Raw genomic sequence first — 27020 nt, 5'->3', positions numbered from 1 at the left:
TGAGCCATGCTGTTTGTTTCTGGAAAGCTCTTTTCTGAGCGACGCCAAACTACGATGAGATGAAGTCATCACAACACACTTGAGTGCAGCTGTTTTAATTGATACTTAACACTTGCACTATGTAAAGTGAATTGTTGGCTGCTATGAATCTAATGGCTAACCTTTTATGGCTGCGTATATAGCTATTAGCTGCATTAGCAAGAAAACTGGAGCACACAGATGTTTAAAAGACATGACAAAGACAGATTTGCCAGCTTTAACAGAATAAGCTTTCCAAAGATGCAAAAAAGAAGACTACTGTGATCCTATACAATTAATCAAATTTAAAGTGGAACAAAAAGAGGCATAATTAGGGGTCAAGTCAATTTGGATCAGGGCCAACTGAAAATAGACCATTAGCAATGACTTTTTATGGGCCACTTTAAGTTAGACCATTCCAGCAATGGATGCCCATAAACCAGCTGGTGCTCACATCTTGTTGACCCCACATAAATCAGGGCCTTTGAGTGGCCATTTTGAAGTTTAACCTTCACTCCTCTCCTAAGGTCTACTCCGATTAGTGGCTATAACAAACATGGTAGACATGAAAGTTGAAGCTTGCTAGTTTAATTAAAATCTCTGAGCTCAGGTTATATGAAATGGTAGCAGGAGGTTAGCATGATGAACGCTTGAGCAATTGAATTCCTCTTGTAAGGTTCTTCAGTCAGCTTTCCACAGTTTTGATATCATGCTATGACTGCTATTCACTTGGCATTTTTGGTTGGTACTTATGATGACCCCTGATTTGGAACAGTTACAGATTTCAGATTAAATTACAGATGTGTCATTCTGAGGCTTGCTCATGGGGTGAAAAGTCTTGGAGTTTCCTTTAGAAAACTTTAGACAACAGCTGAAGTGACATCACACTGTGTGATCTGTGCACACATTGTGTTACATGTCATGTGCAAGCAAAAGTACATGCACTTGTACAATGGCCTTTCACATTGAACCACTGTCCCTGATCTCCCAGCAGGCTTTGCAACAGATGCTTTGGCCCAGAAGCATAATCTCCTGGTGAGAGAATGGATCTCATTGATTGATAATGACATCGTTACCTATTAATAAACCTTCGGTTATACTCTGTTATGGAAAATTACCACAACCAGGGTAGTAGAGTCGCCAGTTTACTAGACCACCATACACAAAGCCATGTGTGATGAAAGTCATTTTGAGCCATAATTTCTGTCATGTGGAACAGTATCAGACAAGATGACAGGTTCAGGAGGATGAAACATTTTGTGTGAGGTTGTCATACAATGCAATGACAGGTTTGACACTACTGCTTCTGGAAACATACAACATCAGTCTAAAATTATATCTACCCTAACTTATTTTCGTGGGCTATTCAATAATAGAAAATTGTGTGCTTATCATGCAGACCATAGGACATACCTGCCTTAAAGAATGCTTATTCCTGTGCATAGGCACATATAAATACAATTAAGATTTACAGATAACAAACAGAATTTTTAATTATTTTCCTGTCATGATGGAATGTTATGTTCTTTGTTTGCAGCTGTATAATATTCAGCCAGTGGTTTAGTCAGGGCACATATTAAAAATGCATAATATCAGCATGATACGGGTTGCTCTGAAGAGAAAGAAATTTTGACGTAGTATTCAATAAAAAAATACCGTTTTCATACAGCCATCTTTTCCTTGGAATCCTCGTGTTGGGGTCCTGTCAGATTGGTTCTGAATGACCTGGCAGTTATCCGATGTTCATAGTGGCACAGTTACATATGTAATTAGCATTCTATTTCACTCTTCCTATTTGTATGAGATGGTGAATATCACCTGGATAACATTCCACAATGTCAGGAGGAACTGACACACGTTAGGGTTTAGCAGAATGATATTTGGTGATTGCATGACCACACTCATGCCAGTGGAAGGGTGATGTTAACCTTGTAGAACCTGGGGAAGGTATGTGGTGGCTCCTAGGTACCAGCAGTGCAGACCTCCTGGAACATCATCCCTCCAAGTAATGCCCACTAGTAGGATATGTTCCTCATAGAGTGGCATGTCACGGTAGAGGCCAGGTGTTTGGCCAGCCTGTAGGTCATGGTGATGACATTTATCACCTACTGGGCCAGTTTCTTATTCAGAATCAGAGATCTATGAAAAGTTTAACAAATGGGCAGTGGGTTCCAGGCAGGTGAGGCAGTTTCCTAGGATAGACAGACTTCGAACTCTGGAGATAAGGACCTATTATGGGCAAGTTTGAAAATAGTATTGGATATATCCTTTATGAAGTAGGCAATGCCATAAGTCTGTTCACCGTAGTGGCATTTACTGCATGGGCTACATATATAAAAATATTCTTGTGTTTGTAGATTCCTAATGTAGCTTATGTAGTGATCTTATGTGGCTAATGATGTGGGGTACTGCATGGAAATGTGTTTAATGTGAGACATTACTACCCTACACAAAATTCACCCACTAGATAGTGTGTAAGTTGAGATATAGTCCATGTCTTCTAAATGTGCACTACACTTGTGATCAGCTCAGAGCAATACAAATAAAAGCACCCGTGAAAAATTCCATTAGCGTCCTAAGGGAAGTGTAAAACAAATGATGGATCGGCATCTTAAACCCAGTTTAATCTCTGGTATGTTCCAGGGTTCTATTCTGAGGTTCTGAGACCTGACAGAATGTCACTTTGGCTTCTGAGGCTGAGCATTGTGTTTATACACAACACTGTAAACACCATTTTCAAATGAACCCCTTTGGGTAAATGTGTAGCCCAGTGATCTTAATGAGCTTGGAATAGCAACGACCATCCAAATCACTTCAGTGCAAATGTGTGTCTCTGAATAAGGTCTCCTACTACCATTTGAATGCTGAAGTCAGAAATGACATCGGGGGTATCACTCAAACAACCACTATTATTATCTGTTACACCTACATCTAAAGCTGTATTAATTGAGTGCTGACTAGAGGAAAGTAGTGCACAAACTAGCAACATGACAAAGTATCAGAGATCTCTGTGTTCATACTTGTGTATTGTATATCAGTAGTCAAGTATTTAGATTCAAGTCCAAGTTGTGTTAACAGTTAGCAGCTTGCAAGTTCAAGCTGAGTCAACTCATCCCCATGTTCAAGTCAACTCCAAAGTCCGCAACATGCTACTTCCAGAAGGCTATTTGGAGAGACAGGACATTGTTCTTTGACGTGCTTTACTCATATGGGTCCTATATGTCAGGTCGTCAATGGTAGGAAAGGGAGGAGGGAGACTGCCACCAGTGACTATTCAAATTCTATTATCATAAGGACTTTAGCTACCTTAATTAAGGTTGAGTAAATAGGCTACATAATTTTTATGGAGCATATTTACACATATCAGAGCATGTAAGGTTAAGTAAAAATGGCCAAGGACATGTCAAGTCTCAAGTCTTAGATAAACAAATCCAAATAATTGTCATTATTGTGTAACCTTGTCTTGTGAGAAATTTAGACAAATTTGAATAAACAAAGGCATTGTGTTTTTTTTTATTATTCAAATACACATAACAAAAACATGGACACTAACCCTGCCCCTAACCTTCACCCTGATATCTTTTCATACCACTTTGTGTGAATTTTTATGAATTTGAAAATTTTGGGAAAATTTAAAATTGTTGGAACATCTGCTAAACCTTGTCACAATACACTCACCACTCTTGCTTCTGAAGCATTTACTTCTACTATGATCGGGCACTTAGTATCAGGATGCTTAAGAATGGGAGTTGTGAGGCTTTCTTTATTGAGTGGAAGTCTTGTACCTATTAGTAGGGGTTGGCCAATTCTCAACAGTCCCTTCCTTGTATTGCCCATGGTGACTCCCTCTGGACTTCCAGTCTTCCCCAGGAAACAGATGAATTGCTTGGGAAATTCAGATTTTTTTCAGTCTTTGCTAAGAGATTGTTTTCAAGGAGTCCACTGAGTACTGCTCTGACATGAGTGATGTGTTCAGAGAATAGTGAGGAATAAATCAAAAATATTATCAGCACAGGCAATTAGAAATGGTAGAGCATGTCCTTTACATTGCAGTTAATGAAAGAGTGACATGCTAAGGTGTGTGTTGACCAGGCCATATGGCATTACTAAATATTCTTAATAACCTGACTTACAGAAGTGCTTTGTAGTCTCATGGTAGATCACTTGGTCAGGATTTAGGACAACATTTAGGTCAGGATTGAAAAAAAAAATGTATTGTCTGAGCACTTGTCTATTACCTCCCCAACAGAGTTTTGGACTGATGGTATTCCTAGTTTGTGACCTAGTGAGCCAGTATCAGAATGTATTTTTGATAGACTTCAAAGCACTGTTGCAAGTCGCTCTGGATAAGGGCGTCTGCCAAATGCCATACATGTGAATGTGAATGTAAAAAAAATAAATAAATAACAAAGTGCTAATTTAACTGCTTCGTGGTCTTTAGTCTTCGTATAAAGACAGCCAGTGATTCACCTGTTTGGACAGTCTGGGGAAGTTCATTCCACCACCTAGGTTCCAGGATGGAGAAGAGCCTTAATGCATATCTTCCTTGTACCCTGAGAGATGGTGGGTCCAATCAAGCCATGCTAGAGGTTCAGAAGGAGCATGATGCAGAGCAGGGTGTGATATGTGCTTTAAAGTAGGTGGGCGCTGTTGAATTTTTGGCTTTGTAGGCAAGCATCAGTGTTGTAAATCTGAGGCAGGCAGGTACAGGAAGCCAGTGGAGGGAGTTTAGCAATGGGGTGGAATGGGAGAACTTGAGGAGGTTGAAAAGAAGCCATATGGCTGCATTCTGGAATAGTTGCTGGTGCATAGGATCAGACATGCCAGGAGTGAGTTGCAGTAGTTCAGTTTCAAAATGACAAGTGACTGAACAAGCACCTGAGTGGCCTCTGTGGGTAAAATGGCTGGATCCTCCTAATACTGTAGAGGGAAACCAGCACAAGTGAGACAGTTTAGCAATGTGAGGTGTGAAGGAAAGTTGTTTGTCCATGGTTAGCCCCAGGCTGTGTGCAGTGACAGAAGATGAGATCTGAGAGTTGTCTAGGGAGATCACAAGATGTTGACATGGGGATGCATTTCCAGGGATGTGCAGCAGCTGTGTTTTGCAGGGTTTAAGTTTCAGCTGATGTGCTGCCATCCACAGTGAGATGTCTGCCAGATATGCTGAGATCAGAGCGGAAACATGAGTGACTGAGGGAGGAAAGGAGAGTTGAGTTGAGTGTCATCAGCATATCTGTGGTATGAAAACCCATGTGAGGATATGATCTCACCAAGAGAGTGGGTATAGAGGGAGAACAGCACTAGAGTCTTGTGGGAAACCAACCAGTGGAAAGTCTGCATGGAGCAGATGTGGAGCTGCTCCATGTCACCTGATATGGCCATCCCTCTAAGTATGAAGCAAACCACGGCCATGCTCTGTCATGAATTCCAAGACTCATGAGGATGGACAGGAGAGTCTTGTGATTAATTTTGTTGAAAGCTGTTTACTGGTCGAGGAGGATGAAGACTGATGACAGTTTGACTGATCTAGAAGCACAAAGCTTCTCAGTAATGGTGATAAAGGCAGTTTCTGTGGAATGTATTGCTTTGAAGCCAGACTGGTTAGGATCTTGGAGGTTAGTTTGAATGAGATAGAGAAACTCTTGACAAGACAGCACTTACAAGGATTTTAGAAAGACAAGAGAGAAGTGATACCATGACATGATCCAAAATTAGGCAGAAACTACCATCCTTTTTTAAACAAGAAAATAAGGTCCACCTTCTCTATTGCATCTCTGATCAAGAGGAAACAATCTTTTTGGGTTAGAGTGACAGCTTTGTTGGTGTCTGAGATTGTTAAGACCCTGAGCCCTGAAAAAGCTTGGGGCCAGCAGCAGAATTGTAGTTTCTGTCCCTCTGACATTCTTTAGTGGTATGGGAGCAATGTATAGGGCTCTCCTGCAGGATAGGTGAGGAGCACTCAAATGCTTACTAGAAATCTAAGTGTAGGCAGGGCATCTGTAGCCACTTGAAGATGGAACTGGGATGTGGTCGTTTAAAGGCGCCACATAAACAGTCCATTTGGCTACACTGGCTTTGTGATTCTGAAATCCACACTTTCCTATTTAGTGCTTCTTGGCAACAAGTCCACAAGGTTGGTTACTCTAAGCACACCTGGTGATGAGAATAAAACAAGCTATCAGAAAGTTGCCCCAGGGGTCCCACTGCCAGGAGTGGGGTGACAATTAACTGCCGAACAGAGGGGTCTACATGTGCAGATTGGAGGGACTGATGCTAGCAGAAGAACAGTCAATATAATGTATAATGTATGTTTGAATCAGAGGCTCCAAGTGCACTAAAGAATGAGCTAACCAATAATGTTGTAAGGCAAAGATATGTAGACATTTTTGTGAATGGTGCATAAAGACCAAAAGTAATCTCAGATCTGATACAGACACACATGAATGATAATAATTTTATATGAGGCATACAGGATGAAATGAGAAAATGGCTTCTTGTGCTGTATATCAAACTATAAGAGTTTTAGAGCTATACAGTTTAATACACAGCATCAGAGCCATTCTTCAGTCTGTCCATTCATCATAGACCCTTGCTAATCAAACAGATACAAATAAACTTTATTACAAAACTAGAGTAAATAGTAATGTGAACAAAAATAGATATTTATACTTTTTATAAATAGTTTAGGGGGCAAAGGAGTTTTAGACTATTTCAGAAACATCTATGTCCATTGTGGGGTCTAGGAATGAGGCAAACACAGGCAGATAATGACTAAAATCCATAACAAACAGAGGAGCAGCTCAAAACCAGAAGTCACACAAGATTATGAACTAGGAACAGGAACAAACCAAGGGAAACAATGCCTTACACTCTAGGAACATCAGCACAAGATTGCAGAAGGAAATGCAAGACTTTGTGAGGTAAACAAAGAGCTTTATGACTATAAACAGAAGAAAAAGCAAAAAGTCTTTGTGGATAATATAGGTGGAATAGGGACATCAGAAGGCAGGCTAAGGGGTGTCACAGGGTTAACATGGGGTATTTCAGCCAGTTATAAAGGAAAACACACACACACACAATGCAGGGATATATGGTTCCTGCAACTTTGTGTAAAATACATTTTTTTAAAAACAACAGTTTGATGAAAGTCAATGTTAAAATGAGCATATATTGTCTAATATTTGGAGTACAAAGATAATAATGATAATAATAATAATAATAATAATAATAATAATAATAATATCATCACCACAAGGACATAACTTTCCTCTTTACAGCAATATATAAAACAAAAAATTTGTAAAGTAAAATGAAATGATGGGGCAAATCACCATTAAAGGTAACTTTAAAGGTACACTTTGTAAATTTTTATGTATACACATTTTAGAAAATGAATTACTAAAGAAAAGATATATTTTAAACTTCCTCATTCCATCCATTTTTAGAAACTCACAATTACAAGTTTGATTTACATAAACACATTTTAACCTAAATTTTGCTGCTCCTCATTACAATAGACAGTATTTACAGTCAAAGCACATTCAAATTTTAGCATGTTGCTATTTATGCTAGTGCCAATGCTATTGAACTTAATGTATAATATAAATTTGATTATGAAAAATAATTTTTCATGAATTTTTAAAAATGTTTTGTACAAACTGAAAATGATCGTGATTACTCATCTTTCTGAGGCTTGGCCTCATCATTAGAGACCAGTAATGGTGGGTCTGATGATGGACCAGGGATATCAAAGCTTTCTCTTTGCTCACTGACCATGGCCTGGGGTAATGAAACGTCGTCATAGTCCTCCTGCGGCTCTACTTCCGCTTCGAATGTCACTTCATCTGCAAAGGTTATAGGAATAATATATCTCATTCTGGCTGCTCTTTTAACTCTAGTAACTCTCTTATAGTAAGAGTTTAGAAATAAAGAATGTTATAGTACCTAGTAAGTTGTCAGGTCTGGGTGGAAGGAGTGGATCAGTGGTGCTGCTCTCTGCTGGTGGTTTGACATTTTCTTCATCAACATCATCATATTCAGTCCCAGAGGAGCCTTCACTTGTGCTCTTATTCTCCTCGTCATGTTCAGAGGCACTTACTGTTGCACCAAAAATGAATAAGAACACAGAAGAATGCACAACTATGACACAAGGTATGGTGTACGTAAAAGTACAAAATAGAGAGGGGTAGCACTATTTGGAAGTATTACATACAGACTATTACTTCTGTCTTGAAAAAAAACAACAACAACAACAACAAAAAAAAAACCTTTTCAGTCTTTAGGTTTCATTGCGGCCTTTTATTACATATCTCAAAGTTACCCAAACATTTTTTTCCTTTTTTAATGGCTACCAATTCAATCATGTTTCTGTGCGTCTTAACTTTATGTGTTAAATAAAGTTTGGTAAATAAAACTCAATGGGGCATGTTGTAATAGAAAAATAATCAGCCATGGGGTGGTGTGATATGTTACTACTCAGAAGTTGATTATTTCCAATGTACCAGTATGTTTAACTCCTCTAATACCACAGCAATTTGCCAGCAATTATAATTTTTATTAAGTTAAGAATGATTCATCTTAGTTTTTGGCATATTTGCATAATTTACAAAAGTGAAGTAAATGAAGAAAAGGTATAAATGCCAACTTTAAATCACTTTGTATTAATTTAATAAATGTAAAGGTTAACTTACCTTGACTCTGGTTATCCTCCATGGGGTTCACAGTGGTAACAATATCATCATAATCATCTTCTTCAAACACATCTAGTGTTTTTGGATTAAGCTTATAGGTTAATGATATAGCAATATATATATATATATATATATATATATATATATATATATATATATATATATATATATATATATATATATAACAATTCAGAGTAAAGTGTAAAATGGGTCAGGGATCATAAAGATCCTCCAGGGACAAAAACAAGCATTAATTAACAATACTACAGTGTGAAATTATTTCGCTGAAATTAAATCAATTCATAATCAGGAAGTTAATAATGAATCCCATCCACAAAAAATTAATTATCATTCTGAAAAGTTTTAAAGACACCATGTATCACCTTTTTCACTCAACCTCTGCATTTCTTTCCCACTTATCTCCATGTCAGTGTCTTCAGCAGAAGTCTTGAATCTTACTGTAAGAAAAGTAGTAGGATTTTTTTGGTGAAATTTGACATGTTTGAAAATAGAAGACAAAAAATTTTGACATGAGGTTTCTGATTAAACACACTGTGTATTCTGATGTAGAACAAATGACAGATGTGACATTGCAAATGACTGTATGCAATTTTCAGGGTAGGATCATGTAAATGTTAAATGGTTCAAGACAAAGGTATTTCGCAAAATTTGTCAATTGATTTTCTGCTTCTTACTGAAAGCTTTTTTATATTCTTTGGATCTTCCTGCAATTATTTTAGCTTGGTAAAAAAGTTGTGGCCCAAATAATTGGTTCAACCCATAGTAATATTATTATTATAGCATTACCTGTTATTTAACCTGTAGTACAGTAGTAGCTCAGGGGTTACACTTCTGCACTAGTGCCTTCCCTAACAAAAATATCATTTTAAATATTGTATTAAAATTTTTTCTATAAATTTTAACTGTAATATAAATGAATTAATATATTATACTGCTATACTAGTACATGTAACAGTGTATGAGTTAACTGTACCTTATACTGTATTTTAGTATACTATTAATGTACTAGTTCTGTACTTTCTTTGGACTTAATTTTGATGAAAAATAATTTTAAAAGAATTAATAATTATTATTATTAATAATAAGAATAAAAATTAAACCAGGATACACTTAAACCAAGATGCAAGATGTTCAAAATGTCATTTTAGTTTTCTTCCCCAAAAGACGGGTCATTTTGATAAAAACAGACAGGTCAGTTCTCAAAGCTATTAAGATACTATTTATCGAAGTCTACCACGATTTCTACTTTTATACATTAAAAAAGGGGCTGTTCCTGTGGTCATAATGATTCAAAAATAAATTGTATTTAATGTAATTTTGTTTATATGCATGACAGAGTGATTTCTGTGAAAGTGATTTTCAGATCCCTTTTAGTCTCAAAGCTTTTGCTTTCTTTTTCTGCACAGCAAAAGACCTCAGGAGGACGAACCAAGACTTCCACCTAGTGGTTATAACTGAACTGGTGATTTCAGATATGTTTTGCATATGGCCTGAACATAATCTTGTAATATAAATATGACTATTAGGAATTATGTTATGCATATTTAAGTGTAAATAAAAGAATAATAATAGAATGGGACAGAAAATATGTATGGCCTTTATATACCTGAACACTGTAAATGGCAGATTCCCTTAACACCTTACTAGACCTACACACTGCCCTGAAACGTTTTATTTTTCCTTCTTTCTGTCTACTGTGTTACTGCGTGTATCACTGAATGTCATCTTATGTTATATGAAGGAATGCCTTATATGTTTATAGCTGAGGCTAGCTAAACTACATTTTGTTATACTGTACACCCCTGTATATGTATGATAACAATAAAGGTGAATTGAAAATAAATTTTCTAAATAAAATTACAAACAAATTATCTTTTTTTTTTTAATAAACAATTGATATTTTTAACCTGAACATGATCTCTGAAATATAAATATATTGTAGGATTTCCTTTATGTTTTTTAGAGTAACTGGGTCGAAGCACATAAGATTTATTTGGGGAAAATTTCTTTGTAGTACTGAAGCATGTAACCCAATACACACACACAGGAGTATAAGGTACACAGATCCATTCATCATTCTCATAACTATACACCTTTCCTATTAATTTTAGTTACTAAATTCTACGCTTTAATAAGGACAAATGAATAATAAAAATATTTTCAGGGTTAAATTTTAAATTTTGATCAAAACGGTTATCTTGTTCACTTGCTTTTCTAGCAAAAACGCATTCCTTTGTCTCACAGCATCTTTTTATCACATATTATTGCACTGTGTCATGGTGTCTGGACTGTTGAGCTACTTACATATGGCGAGGAAAGTTTTTCTCTTCCAGAACACAATCAGCACAGCCACCAGCACAAGCACGAGTCCCACCACAACCCCTACGATAAGTCCAGTGTCTGGTTGAATTTTCTTCACTGGAGGAATATAATCTGGAATTGCAACCATGTAGAAAGAAATGCTTTAGCATAACACACAAAAGCAAGATATTGAAATAATGACTATGCCTAAGTAAGGAACAAAACACAACAGGATGTGCTGGAATAGGAAAATAATCAACGTTACCACCCCAGTTACTGTTACCATTCAGGAGTTCATATTTATTTTAATATTAGTTTCATTCCTCTATACCACAGCAATTTGCCAATAGTAACAATTTTTATTTTTTAAAGGACAACACGTCATACTTTTTGTCTGGTTAAAGTTACATTTATTGTTGTGGAATGTCGGCAAAACAGGTTCTTGTTATCACCTGTGTTATAGCAGCTATAAACAATCATTCTGAAGACTTTCCTTGAGCAGAAAACTTCCTGACTGTTGCAAAGCACTGACACCGGAGACTTCTTCCATAACTGTTAAATAAACATCTCCTTACAGCTTCACCATATCAACGATTATATGTTTTTCTTGTAAGAATTATCTTGTAAGCACCCTTTTTAATTAATTTATTATTCTATGATTATGTTGATATGATTATGTCATGTAAGTTGTTACTGTGATTTGCCTTACAGCCAGCACTACTTCTGTTATAGAATATTAATTAACACTTCTTGACCAATCAGATGTGAGGATTCAACAGTGCTGTGGTATAAAAGACAGTAATAAATTTAGTATAATCCACCACAAGATGTGTAATGTAATTACACATACTAACTATAGCATATCCAAATACCACCCAAAATTTTGAAACAAATAATATGGTACTGAAAATATGGCCAAAAACAAACCAAAAAAATGTACCTACCATACCCGAAGACTATCAAAATAAAGTAATAAAGACCATAACATAGAATATAAACATGAAAAATAAATACTATAGCATACCCAAAAGTTCACCACAAAATGTAGAAATAAAGACCCAAAACCAATGAACACCCACCTCCCCAGAGACCATGAACAACAGCATTGCATCCCTAAACTTTGCACTTACTGTCACAATAAAAAACAGCTTTCCGTGTGCAGGCTTGTGGTACTGGTTTGACGCAGTGCATTAAAGACTTATAGTCATCTCCACAGTTAATGCTAATATCTGTATTTGCTGTATTTTCTACAGCCTCATCATTTGTTCTACTGACATCTCCACATTTCAGCTCTCTACATATCCTATTTGCATCTTGATTGCTCGCCAGAGGACAGACAGGTTCCCACTTTCCGCGGTAGTCCACTTGAAGCTCGCCTCCACAAGGACTGCTGAAGTTCAATTTAATTGCCTCTGTAAATAAATGGTAAGAGTTGCTGAAACGCATAGTAATGATATAAGGAGCAAAGCATATCACGCTGTACAGAGTCCAAAAATGTCAATAACAATAAAATCAACAGAAAAAAACAAAGTTGCTTCAGATTTAAAGGAAAAGTCTATTCTGAATCAAACTAAATAATTTTACAGTATATTGAAATTTTGGTTGGTGCTGTATTTTTGTTAGTTCATTGAGAGGTTGGTGGTTTACTGCTGCACTGACGTCACAATGGGACACTGTTGTTGCTAGCACAGTTACAGTGGTGTTTAAAAAGAGAAAAATATCATACCTAATATAAATTTCATACCTAAGGGATAAATTTATAAGGGATAATTATAAATTTCATACCTGAGGGATAATGACCAGGTTTTGCTGTTAGCTCTAAACAACCAAAGAGAAACACTTTCTTTTCTCACTCACTATTACTGGTGATGTTGAACATCATATTAATGAGAAATCTAGCCTAGAAGTAGTAGAGATATTGGTGCAAATGCTGGACTCCGATGCAATGGAATGCATTGAAGCTTCACGACGCATTTACGCTGAGTTATAGCTGAGACTTGGAGCAGCTAGTTAGCGATCTGTGGGATGATGAGTGTGATGCTGTTGGAGGTGGTATTAGCATGAAAGTTGAAGCTTTGGAAGCAGGGTGTACAAATGAGTAGGTAAGGGCTGGACAGGCTAAAGGACTAAAGCACTGCTGCATCACTCTCTTTAGGTAGAGATAAATCGAGGGCTAAATCCCACTGTCTAACCAATATCAGGGTTTTGAATAGCATTGTGGGTAATGTAGAAGACCATTAACCAAAGTAAAATTAGACTAAAATATCAATGAAAGAAGAAATTCAACTTCACATTTCATTACAAAATAAATCTTTACATATATATATATATATATATATATATATATATATATATATATATATATATATATATATAACTGGTGATTGTAAAGCACACAGTACAGTGATGTTAGGGTCTTACTTGTACATGCCAGCGAGACGACACCCTCGCAATTATCTGTCCATGAGCTGCACTGCCACAGTTTGCTTTCCTTTCCTGTGCAGCTCAGGTAATGTGCATTACCACTGTAGTTAGTGGACCAGGATTTGAAAAACATGCTGCAGTTCAGATCATGACAGAACTCACTGAACACACGCGCTGTCTCCTGTGACTTGTAACACACAGGCATCTTCTTAAGCTGCACCTCACCTGTACAGTTGCCTTTGAGTTTCACTTCAGGCTTGTCTGTGGGAACACACACACAAATACATACAATGAGGACATGATTTTTGCAAACATATTACCCCAATACATATGCAAGAAAATAATCAACAATGGCCAGATGCCACTCAATGTGTTTTATTCCTCTTACAGCACAGCAAATTGCCAATGTTAGCAATGTTTTTAATTTATATATATATATTTTTTTAGCTACATTTAATGTTGGGGAACATATAGCAGCTATAACCCGTCTCTCTTCCATCTCTCTCTTGTAGGTAATATGACAAAACCAAAATAGTTTGTCATGTTACAGAAAAAATTTTAAGTCCTCTATCCTGAAGAAGCTTTGCGGTGCAAAATTTCAAATTACAGCTTTACTTCTGACTGTTACTAAGCACTCACACTGGAGACTCCTTCCAAAAATGCTAAATAAACATCTGCTCACAGAAGGTGGAGAATCTGTGTAAGTTGCTACTGTAGAAACAATAATGTATTTGAAAAAATAATACCTCCTTTCAGAGCTGCTGTTATATGAAATTAATCAACACCTTCTGACCAAGCAGAATTTCAGAATTCAACAGTGCTTTAACAACATTAAATGACTTCAGCAGTAGTGTAAGTATTTATTTGAAATATACACACACACACACACATATATATATATATATATATATATATATATATATATTACATGTATATTATATGTATATATATATATCCAGGATAACCAATACACTTTCAGTCTTTGGTAGTTTATTAAACAATATAGAAATGGAAACTTACAAGTTTCCTCAACGAATTCTAAACATTAAGATGATTTGAATATAAGAATGCAGAGTACGTCATCAGATGATTTAAACTTGAGTGCAGTAACACTGTCTATATAAAGCGTGAAACTGTTTAAGTAAAGATTACTCTTACCCGTACAGCTGATGTGGAGATGATGATTCTTAACAGGTGCCTTTTCCTTCTCGCAGTCCCAGATGCTCTTGGGATTCCCTGTGCAACTGTAGCTCTTGCTCCAGAAAGACACGTTCACCTGTTCTTTATTCGTAGTTTCAGAGACATTCCCACACTCTAGATATTTACACAGCTCATTACCTTCCTGTTTGCTCCAACCATCACTGCTCACTGCGTAGAAGTCTCTTTCTTTCTGGAGGTAGACTTCACCAGTACAGGCGTTTTGTATGTTGGTGAGGAGCAGCCGTCTCCAGCCTGAGAAACAAAGTAAACACTCATGAAGTGTCTCTGGGATGACTGCATCTGTATAGAATTTGGTGTAGAACTCTTGAAATACACTAAGGGTATGCCATCGATTACAAAATTACTAAACAGTTCATTGGAAACATAGGAAACACAAGCTTGGGGGAAAAAACACTTTGGGCACAAAAGGTTTATATACATACTTTGTGACTGTACTAAAGAACTAAAGTAAAAAAAAAAATACAGGAAAAATGTTCTTTTCATAAATACCAATGTTTGCCATATAGATGTCCTTTTTGACAGGCAATAATTTTTCATGTATATATACCTTAATAAAATGCCTACTTCAAAAATTCACTGCAGTATACAGTGGGATATCTTTTTACCTCTTATAAATCTTACATTAGTTAAAATATAATATATATATAAAATATAAAATATTTAAAATATATATACAGCTTATCACTATGATACAGTCTTACTAATATGAAAAGTGTACATACTGTACATGTATAATATAATCAACATAATCGATCAATAAATTTTATATTTTGCTTTTTTTAATGTGCTTTTATGTTTCTATTACCACTATCAAATTATCGAATGTTACCAAAAATGTAAAAAATAAAAATAAACTTGATTTTGATTTTGGTGATAAACTATAGGACAGTACAGTCTTAGAAATAAAGGGGTCTTATGATAGTTAACATTTCCTAAAGGTTTTCTACCTTCTCTAAAAGAGACACATGGTAATTGTAGCACCATGATTCTAGAGGAACGATATTTTGTTCCAAATGTTATATACGTATGTGATGAGAGGAATGACAATAAAAGCCTATGTGACTTTGACACAGTGTGCTATATGGTTCTACACAGGTCTAGATCTTCCCCCAAAAGTGTAATATATTGTAATATTTGTTTTATGTAAAGAAAATCGTTAAAAGAATTCCCAACAAGAAGATTTACTTCAGTGACTGACTCATAAGGGTGTTTTCCTGAAATAAAATTAAACAATTTTGGAGAAGTAAAATGAATACCTGTGCATTTGAGATAACCAGCTTGGCATTGTTTTACTTTAGTTTTAGAGAAATCACAGCTGGAAAGGGTGGCATTTTGACAAGTGACGCTTGTCAGTCCCTTGCTGTTAGACATTTTGCTGAGAGGCTCGTTGAAACTGAGGGCTTCTCCACAGCCCAAGTTTGTACAAATAGCATTCTGTGTCTTATTATTGATGCTGTTTGTACACAGAGGGCGCAACTCTCCAGAGTAAAATAGCTTAAGGTTTCCAGCACACTTATCTCTCGGGTCCTGCAGCACAGCTTTCACACTCCCTATGGAAGATTTGATGAAGAGAAAGGAATGTTATAGAAAAAAAAAAAAAAACTTTTTTGAGTCCTCAACCAGGCAATTACCTAATAGATGATTTATGAAATTGTAGGGTAACACATTATTTTATAGTACTGTAAATATCCAGCTTAATTTTTATATTTATTTTTAAAGTACACTGTAACATGTAGCCAGAACCAGATGTACTTAAATACATACTGCTGAAAAGTAGCATAATAGTTATATGTACCAAACTGTTGTGGTGAATATATGCATATATAACTATTTAAAGAAACTAATAAGAACAGATCTCACAACATTATATAATTATTTAGATGCTCAAATTATTATTTAACTATTCAACAATGACATTCACCTGAAAGTACATGGTTATTGATAATATCATTTTGAAATATGATAGTAGAAATATAATAATAGGTGTTGTGGTATACCTGATAGTTTGGCACATTAGTTACTATGGACTTCCATTTCCCATTTGCAAAATTGGCACCATATTCACTTTACATATACTCAGTATGACTTGTAAATGTGGTGTACTTTTCTATTATATATTATATAGTCACTCTACTGTAAAACAAATAGAAGTCGACACCAACAGCGTCAACAGGAATGCATCCACCACCAAGAAGTCTAGTTCTTCTTGTTACTAATTTCTATGCATCAAATGCCCTTAAAATATAATTCCAACAGGAAGGAAGGGATTGAAGAAAAACATTTTTCAGATATTTGACCTTGTTGTAACCTTCACCTTGTTTGGATCAATTCCAAAATCGAATCATTGTTCTGCTGGTTTCAGTGTTAATCCTTATAAATCCTACCAAAGTTCAACCACTCGTTCTTGAGATATCACACTAGCGAGAATCTCTGATGGACAGATGGTTAAGATCTGTCCTAAATAAAGTTTTAAGATCAAGTGTCGCCTTTATGAACATCCCAAGGGCAACACCCAGGAAAAGTAATAAAGTATCCTTTTGTATAGGTTTATTTTAGCTTTACCTTTTGTACCTCACATGAATTCTTCTCACACGATTCATTTGAACTTTCTATCATAGTTATACCTATTTGTCATAGTTATACCTATTTGTATACCAATCTATCTTTTTAAATTATAATTTGTCCTGTTTGTTACATAAAGCACTTTCAGCTGCATTTAAAGTGTAATGGTACAATATAATAATAATTATCATTATTATTATTATTATTTGTTTATTTATATTTATTTCGTCTTCTTCTTATTATTATTATTGTTGTTGTTGTTGTTCTTTCTCTAGAGAGAATAGAATCACTACCTGTGCAGACAACGTAGGCTGGATTTTGGCATAAGGAAGTGTCTTCAAGTTTTACAAAGTTGCACTGGCCGAAGTTCTCAGCAGTTTGAGAACAGTGTACACTGGCCACGGTCACGCCAGACTTTTTCTTCTCGCTGTACTTCTCTCTGAACAACTCTCCACAGCCCAGGCTTTTACAGAGCATTCTTGACTGCTTTTCCGTCCAGGTGTCCTCACACACCCCACAGTTTTCTTTCGGACACACCAGCACCTTCCCATAGCACTTGTTCTGCAACCACACCTTCATGGAGCCTGAGACTGAAGAAGGAAATTTGACCACGTCTATATTAAAAAAAAAAAAAGAAGGTATCTTATTTCATCTGGAAGCATGACAACCTTTTAGAGTGCACAGTTTCAAGAGTAAAAACATTGCTTCTGTCATGTACCAGCAAATAGTGCGTTCAGAAACTTTTTGCACTGTACCAAGTAGTAATAAATCTAGGGTAGTGGAAGTTCCTCAGTCCACTTTAACAAGTCAAAGTTAAAGCAGTTTAAAGAGTTTCCAAATTTATGTTGTAAATCAAGTCAACCAATAACAAAATCTTGTTGCAGCAACATTATAGGAACATTTCTGACAAATATTCTCAGAAGACTTGATCAAAAACATTTAGGAAATGCTATGTTGTTTTTAGAACCACTGGAATGTTGGCTCGTCCCAAATGGTAGAGTTTGATAAAATAATCTCAATTTGTTCCATGAAGTAATATTTAAAATGTCTGGCAAATAGTGTGGGAAATCTGTCAGCCTTTGCAGCAGATGTTTTTTTTTTTTTTTGCCTATAACACCTCAACATTAAGAAAACATAAATATATTTCTCCAAAGCAATATAGAAACAATGTAGTGTGTGTGCATGAATGTGTTTTTCACCATGGTGCTTTCCTTTACTACTTCTTTTTTGTGTATTTCTATTTATTATTTTTTTTTTTGTATTTTTTTATTGTATTTATAGTAGTTTTATATGACAAGCACCGTTGAGGTTGTTACACCAAAATTTCGTTGTAATATTCTACTCTATTCTATAAAGGAACAGTAAGAATAGGCTATTCAGGCTAATTAGTAGCTTGTCTGTGATAGCAGCCTGCATACACTCAATTAAGTCTGACAGCACACACGGACATGATAAAGAAACATTCATCTTGCAGATAATATAGCTTTATGCTTTATTCTAAGTATACAGTCCTATTAATAGTATGTTAGTAAACTGGCTTGTAGTGATTTCTAAGTGTTAACATGAACACATGCTGATAATGGACTATGGGAATGCACATGTCCCCCTTAAGTACCCCCCAAAAAAGTTGGATTGCTGGAATGATTCCTATATAATCTAGGGGTATTTATGCTGCCTACCCTTATTCTGTTACTGAGTTTTGGTTTTGTTTAGAGAAATTCAGAGAACGATTTTCATACACTTTTTCATACACAGTTACCTGAGCATTTCACATAGTCAAATTGAGGTTCTGTTGATGTGGTTGTATTCTTCATAGAGCAGCTGGAGGATGAGGTTGCGTTTTCAGGGCAGACAGAGGACTGCATGTTGCTGTTGTCAATTTTTTGGACACTTCCGCAAAGATTTCGTGCACACACTTCTGCAGCCTTTCCGTTGGTGATGTTTTGCAAGTATACATCAGTTTCACCCTTTACTCTCCCTTCACATGTTGAGTTGCCCTGCAGAAACCAGAGCTCATGCTCTGTCAAGAAAAAAGGGGAATCAAATCAAAGCACTACTGAATCTTTAATGTAAAAGGTTTCTAATTACAAATGACATTTTCAAAGTTTGGGAAATGCTGCTGTATCAACATGATCTGATGAAAAATACAAATTCAAAATAGTATAATCTTCATATCATTTCATATGACTTGACTTTTAATTTAACTTGCAATAATTTAAAAAGTTAATGACATATTTTGAGACATGTTAAGCTACTATATTCATTTCTTTTCTTCGTCTTCAGTAACTGCTTTATTCTGGTTTGGGTCACGGTACATCCGGAGCCTATCCTGGAAACACTGGTCTTGGGGAAGAAATGCAACCTGGACTGAAAATCAGTCCAAAACTCCATACACACAGTAGCCCAAACTCAGGATCAAGCCAGGGACCTTGGAGATGCGAGGCATCAACACTATCCACTGTGCTACCGTGCTCTAAATTCCAAATATAAACAAAAACAAAATCCAATATACTAAATCCCATACTGTTGCAGATGATGTTGACAACTTTATCCTGTTGATCATATCTCTTTTTTGCCATCCTACACTGCGAGATGTTAGAGCCAGTGCATTTCAACGTCCATTGCAGTATTTGCAATTTGCTCTTGACAAAGTGATGTTGATTATTTTCCTTCATTTTTTCTCCGCATTGAAGATACTGACACACCATGTCTGAATTTTCCTTCGACCAGTCTACAGAGCTCACGCTCCACCAGGAACCGGATGATTTCACCTCCAGTTGGCCTGTGCACTCGTCCAGACCATTGCTCAGATGCATGTCCAGAGAGCCTGTCATTCAAGAGGAATCACAATTCAAGTATATTGTGGTTATTGTGGATATTCCCTTAACTATTACAGAGAATGAAGGACCATAGTAAAATCGACAGTGCTGAATTAACAGTAATCTTAATAATGTTTAAATGAATAAAGGAATCTAGTCTTGCCAGTAGCATTCCATACTTTAATGAACTATAACTAATTAAATAGTAAAAATTTGTACAAAGAAATAAAGTTATATTCTGTTATCTATTTCAATTTAACATGAGAAATCTTTGGAAAATATGGAAAATATTAAAAATTTGGAAGACGGTAGAGGAGAGAATGGGGAGAGATTGGCAGTAAACTAAAGATAAACTGGATGAGATTAAAGGAAAGACAAGGCAAAGAGACTGGCAAGAAAAGGCTGAAAGAGAGACTGGGGAGAGATTGTAGAAGAGACTGGGGGAAAAGATACACAAGAGAGTGGGAAGAGATGGAAAGAGACAGAGGGGGATGGAGGAGAAAATGAGGGGGAACTAGAGGAAAGCCCAAACGACAGACTGGGTTGGAGGAGACCGGTGGAGAGACAGTGGAGAGACGGTGGAGAGACTGCCAGATCAAATTCAGACAGAGGTTGTTGAGACTGAGGTTGACTCTCAGGGCCTGGAGCTGGGCTACTTTGAAGACACTATGTGTTACCATACATGAAAGTGGTCCTATTTACCATCACTGTTCACACTGTTCCAACTTTTGTTAAGAAATATACAGTATTTCAGCTGTTTGATCAGTTGAGTGTTGTGAACATTGCATGTCTTTATACTTGCATTGCAGTTACCTGAGCATATAATATTGATGGTGCGACAACTGCCAACAGTGCCACGTTTGTGTAAGCACTCCCACAGAGATTTCTCCTGTCCATGACATTCAACCTGACTAATTTGGTCCTGCTGCAGTTTGGAGCTCTGCAACACAGAGAGGGGGGTTCCACATTGCAACTCTTGGCACACCACCTCGCCAACATTCACATTAGAACTGGTGGCATCGATGCACACTGCATGTTGAGAGCCATTCACGCTTACGTAGATGTCCCCATAACATGCTGGTGGCTTTTCCCCACTTTTTCCTAGCTGCACCTTGACACGATCTGAAGAAAGGCATGGTGTGGTCAAGAGAAGCTTAGCTTCAAATGAATAGTTTGCAAATCAGTTACATGGGTCTATTTAAAATGAAAAAGAAATTCATTAGCCTTTGTTAACTTGTTCATTTGGAAATGCTATAACAAAAAGCAAAAATGACACTTAATGAACTTAGTGTGGCCACCAAAGAATGAATGTTTATCATAACTGACTATCTTCATGTTAACACTACTGACTGAAAAGTCTTCAATTACCATTACGAACTGGCTTACTAGCCAGTTTAACAATCACAGCTGTAAAATTGTCAGTCTGCCTAAAGAATATGTTTTAGCTGCTAGCTTGTTAGCTTGTTGAGCTTTATTAATGCAGTGATTGTCATGATTTTGATCAAGTTGTTGGTTATGTACCATAGAAAAATGGACGCAAGTCTAATAGATTCAGTTTGGAAACAGTTTACATTATTCATGATACACTGTCAAATTATTTGTGATGCACACTCTATTACTATCTGACTAGACTTCAGTTAGCATTACTGACCATTCATTCAAACCAGCTTTCATTCACTGTTAGCTTGACTATCACAAAGTATTCAAACTGTCACATTTAAATCTGCTTACCTGAGCATTTAAGCCAGGTGTTCTTGCTTTCATTGCATGGTTTCACACTGACAGCTCTGCCACATTTCAGCTTAGCGCACATCTTATCAAGCCTGTTATAATCACCCTCTTGACATGGTACATTAGCCCACCCTCCTTCAGTGCTATCCTTCTCCTCCAAAGTTCCTTCACAGGCATCAGCACCACCGTGCAGACGGACATGACTGTAATCTGTTAAATAATACTCTGATTAGAATTATGTCAAGAGGTAAGATTTCAAACTAGTTCCTATGGAATACACACAAATATGGTTTAGTTTTTGACAATGGTCCTAGTGCATCAATCATATATGCGTGGCAGTCAGGGAAAACCCAGCAGATGTTGCTGATTGCTGATTTAACCAAAATTGAGTTTTTCTGTCTATAACACTTTTACTTTAAAAAAACAAATACATTTCACTGAAATGATATAGAAAGGTTTTGTAAACTTTAATATACTATCATTAATATAAGGAGCCAATGTAACAAACACAGCTATAAATTGAATATGATTTAGTTGCTGTCTTGCTTGTTAAATGTAGTTTTCTTACGCAGTAAATGTCATGATTTGATCAAGTTGTTGATTATATGCCATAGAAAAAGGGACATAAGCCTAAAAAATTCAGTTTGCAAATGGTCTAAATACTACTAATAATAATCTGTCAAATTATTTGTGATGCACATACGCCATCTCTGACTATCCAGAAATAACAGTGGACAAAGTTTAAATTTCTTCGAATGTTAAACTGAAAAAATTAGAACAGAAAAAATGAGAAAAAATTAAACAGCGATTATTTCAGCACAGATGTAAGACCAAACAGCGATCAGTCAAGTGAAAAGTGATGATGAGTTTCATGTTTGTCAAATTATCTTGATAAAACTCACTGATGCAGTTGATCACATGCTGTAACTAGGTTGAGATATACAGTATGCAGAAGGGAATCATTTCAGTTCAGGAAAACCTGTAGTTTCGATTTTAAATTCAAACATGTGAAGGTTTCCCAGGCTGCCACACATACTGAAAATGATCCAGTTGGAGCATGCACACTAAATATTGTGAAACAGAGATAGTAGAAGTGTATGGTAGCTGGTGTAAAAACAGTCACAATTGCAGTAACTGGTAGATCATCTGGTGTGAAAGCTGTTTCTAATGCAGGAATACAGTATGTATGTATACTTTAAGAAATAATGGTTCCTCTACATTTTTAGGATGGTTAATAATGGGTTTTTATGAAGATCTCACTTATAAAAAAACCCATAAGGCTTCCTCAAGAAGAAAAAAAACAAGACACAAAGAGGTACTAGATGGAATTTGGAGTATAGCTGGGGTAGCGTCAAGCCACAATCTTACTTGAGCAGATGATGCCGATTTCTTCTTGGCATGTGTGTGACTTGGCAGACAACCAGTCCACACACTGCCACAAGAACTCTTCTTTGCCAATACAGTTTAGGGGCACGCTGTATGAATTTCCTTTTGCATTAACAGTGGTGAGTTTGAATGTCTTCTCATATTTCCCACACTTAAGTTTTTGGCACACCTTATTTGCTTCGTTTTCATCTGAATGAGGTAAATATTTTGCATGTTAGAAGGTTTTAATCTGGAATTTCTGAGAGGATATACCTTGCTAAAGCAACAATGGAAGTAGCTAAAAAGAGCACTGACAGCATGATTATACATTCCCTGTACACTCTGGGAGTCATTCAGTTTACAGGTGTGTACGGAGATTTAAAGTATAATACACATATATTAATGTTGGACCCACAGTTTTTGAATGAATTAAAACTCATTTTGCATTTACTTTTCTAAAACCTTCAAGTCAAGCTGAGTAAAGTCAAACCATAATATCTATATACACATTTTTTTTGTGGTTTTTCCAAACCACAGTTATAAGTTTTTCTTCCATTTATGCACATAGAACTGTAAATAGGAACAAATTAGAAGTAGGAACTAAACGTGTGTGGGGAACAGAGGAAACGTCGACCCACACGTGCCACAGGATTATTTCTATATACGACATACACTATGCGGCCAAAAGTTTGAGGATGTCCACATGACCATCACACCCATATGTGAGTCTTATCCAAACTGCTGCCACAAAGTTAGAAGCACACAATTGTATAGAATGTCTTTGTATGCTATAACATTACAGTTTTCCTTCACTGGAACTAAGAGTCCCAAAGCTGTTCCAGCATGACAATGCCCCTGCACACAAAGCAAAGTCTATGAAGACCTCGGTCTATGGTTTGCCAAGGTTTGAGTGGAAAAACTCAAATGTCCTGCACAGAGCCCTGACTTCAACCCCACTGAGCACCTTTAGGATGAACTGGAACACGGACCACACCACAGGCCTCCGCGCCCGACATCAGTGCCTGACCTCACTAATGCTCTAGGGGCTGAATGGAAAAAAAAATTGCCACATTCCAAAATCTAGTGGAAAGCCTTCCTAGAACAGTGGAGGTTATTATAATAGCAAAAAGGGTACTAAATCTGGAATAAGACGTTCAACAAGCACATGGGTATGATGGTCAAGTGTCCATAAAATTTTGGTCATATAGTATATGTTGCACTGTCAATAAAAATGACAGTGCAAAATGAGGAGAATGTTGCACAGGAAAATATTGCACAAAAACACACACAAAAAAATGCTGCAACACAGTCATCATTATGTTTGTTGCATTGCAATGAACTGTTGTTTTTTTTTTTTTTGGGACCATGGTACACCACACAATACAGTACACAGGACTTCATAAAGTGCAAAATATACAGTAAATATGCAGGACAGTGCAAGGAAACTGGGCAGGTCAAGAGAACAGTACTAGATGGATTATATGGCCGAGGTGAAAAGGAGCTTAACATACAGTAGCTATGCATTTGTGTAGTCACAGCAGCATATGGCTAGCAGGTTGGAGAAAAGTTTAAAAGCAAGATCTAGGAGTAAAAAGTGGTCCATAGCCACTGTCAGGAATGTAAATGTTTGCTGATGTTACTGGTGCACTGTGGTCATATAACTATAGTTGCAGTAAGATACTAGTTTATTACACATACAAATGAGCAGTACTGATATGTGAAACTCACCCCAGTTCTGTTGGCAAACGCTAATTGTGCCATTCGGTGTTGTGAACTGGACCACCCCGGCACACTCGTCCGTCATTCCATGTAGATTTAGAGTCAGAGAAATGTTCCCTGTGTTGATAAACAAAAACTCAATTTACTGTATTGTATTTAATTTGTCACATTAAGCAGAGAACATGTTCATAGTGATGAAACACATTTAGGAACGCTAAGCAACAAAAATGCATACGAGTGTTTTCACTTGGCATTACTGACTGACTAGCTTTCTAGGACATGTTGTTATTAGAAAGTAATTAACTTAAGGGCGGTAACAGTAAGTCTGCTCTTCATCAGGTGTTGATTATTCTTCTAAAACGGCACATCCTCAGGTGCTCAAAATGCTCACTTTGATTACCTGCATTTTACCTGTAGACATGTTTTCACTAATTAAAAGACAATAAATGCAATCATGCTTTTTGGATTTATAGTTTTAAAACACTGAAAATGTTTACTCACCTGAGCACCTAACTGAAACATAGGTGTGAGGGTGGCATTGAGTGTCATTCCAGCTGCTGGATTCGCAGTCCCAGAGCTTGTTCTCTGTCCCCTTACACTTGATCTCATCCAGCCAACAGTTTGTAAATGAAGAAGAGGAGGCTTCTTGTAAAATCATAGATTCCACATGATCACCACAGCCTAAAGACTTACACACTACCGCACCGTTTTCATCTCTCCACTGATGATGGCCCACCCTACCCCACTGGTTCTTGTAGTACACCTCCAGACGTCCTTCACATGGGTGGCTCGACCCCCGTAAAGCTATTCGATCTTGCGCTGTAAAAGATAAAGGACTAAAAATAATAATGCACTGACTTGGCACAAACAACATAATTTTTTCCATAATAATAATCATTAATATAACAGTATGTCAGAATTAAATGGTAAACATAAAATAATCTACAGAGAATTTTGTAGAATTACATTTTGTAATCCACAAATGTGTAACACTTATTGTACAGTATAGTATATACCTAGGATTTAATGTAGGTGATAATTTGGTAATTACTGGAACATTCTTCACATAGTAGATGTTAAAGTGCATAATAATGTGTATAAACTATCAGGACTGTACAGCAGCACTTAATGCCACTATAATGCCGCTATAATTGTATATGCAAATACATAGTACACAGGTACCAATTGTGTAATAATGCTTGTAATATTATACAGTTCTTCAACATTTATCTGAAGCTAAATGGCTATTGATAATGTTCAAATATGGTTCGTAGCATTAAGTACTGTTACATATTCAGTATTCTTTACAGTAGTTACTATACACTTGAATGTGAAGTATGTAGCAAATTTCATGTGTACCTTATTATTATTATTATTATTATTATTATTATGATGATGATGATGATGATGATTCTAACTTTTATTTATTTATTTGTTTGTTTAGGTGTGGGGTGTGTGGTCATAATTTGTGATGCTGTACTAAAAAAATAACTATTTTATATCCTGTATATTTAGTGTAATCTCATTTCGAACAAACGACAGCAGTTGTTGGAGTTGGATTTCATATAACTGAAGTCATTTGACAGGATTTTAAACCTAAACCCTGTTTTACAGCACCCACTACAATGCGCCAGATGATTAATACTTTTTTGAGCTGAGCTGTTTTGGAGTAAAAACATGCAAGATTTTTTTTTTATGTCAAAAATAATTTTCAAATGAATGTGTGAATTGAAACTCATTCGGTCAGTGGAAAATACTGGTGTAAGCATCAGATGCAGAGGAATGGTTAACCACACGCTTTGCTGAAACTCTGCTCTTATCTGTGAGAAAGTCTTAGCGCTAGGCTTCTGCCAGAGTTGCACGTCAGTGCGGATTTTCTGATAAGTACATATCAAGTCTGTAGCAGGTTCAGTTACACCACAGAGCTGCCCAAAATCACATTGCATGCAATTAAAACACACACACACACACCACACACCACACGCACACACACCTGTCACTGAGGTTATCATGGAGAGGACATCAGGGGGGAATTGCATAATGATTGATATATAGTTGATATTTAGTTTTCAAGAAGTTTTTATATAAAACTTTCATAAAATAATTATTAATAGAATTATATTTTATAGAATTATTAGAAAATAATAAA

The 27020-nt window shown here is 36.3% G+C and overlaps 1 protein-coding gene across 1 annotated transcript; it reads right to left on the bottom strand.

Annotated features, from left to right (window-relative positions):
* Nucleotides 1-2174: 2174 nt before the first annotated feature.
* On the bottom strand, nt 2175-25745 carry LOC113534956 (scavenger receptor cysteine-rich type 1 protein M130). Its single transcript, XM_026927977.3, has 17 exons — nt 25373-25745; nt 24881-24988; nt 23156-23362; nt 21788-21997; nt 20870-21178; nt 19762-20064; nt 18997-19257; nt 17531-17851; nt 15932-16225; nt 14613-14906; nt 13452-13715; nt 12161-12442; nt 11034-11162; nt 9092-9166; nt 8709-8780; nt 7963-8115; nt 2175-7862 (listed from the first exon to the last, which is right to left on the bottom strand). Exons 1-17 carry the CDS (start codon nt 25743-25745, stop codon nt 7693-7695), a joined length of 3825 nt encoding a protein of 1274 aa, XP_026783778.3. The 3' UTR covers nt 2175-7692.
* Between the last annotated feature and the right edge of the window lie 1275 nt (nt 25746-27020).

The sequence above is a fragment of the Pangasianodon hypophthalmus genome, chromosome 8 (genome assembly GCF_027358585.1).
Source record: "Pangasianodon hypophthalmus isolate fPanHyp1 chromosome 8, fPanHyp1.pri, whole genome shotgun sequence".
Taxonomy (NCBI): Eukaryota; Metazoa; Chordata; class Actinopteri; order Siluriformes; family Pangasiidae; genus Pangasianodon; species Pangasianodon hypophthalmus.
This window is presented reverse-complemented; position numbering and strand designations above follow the sequence as displayed.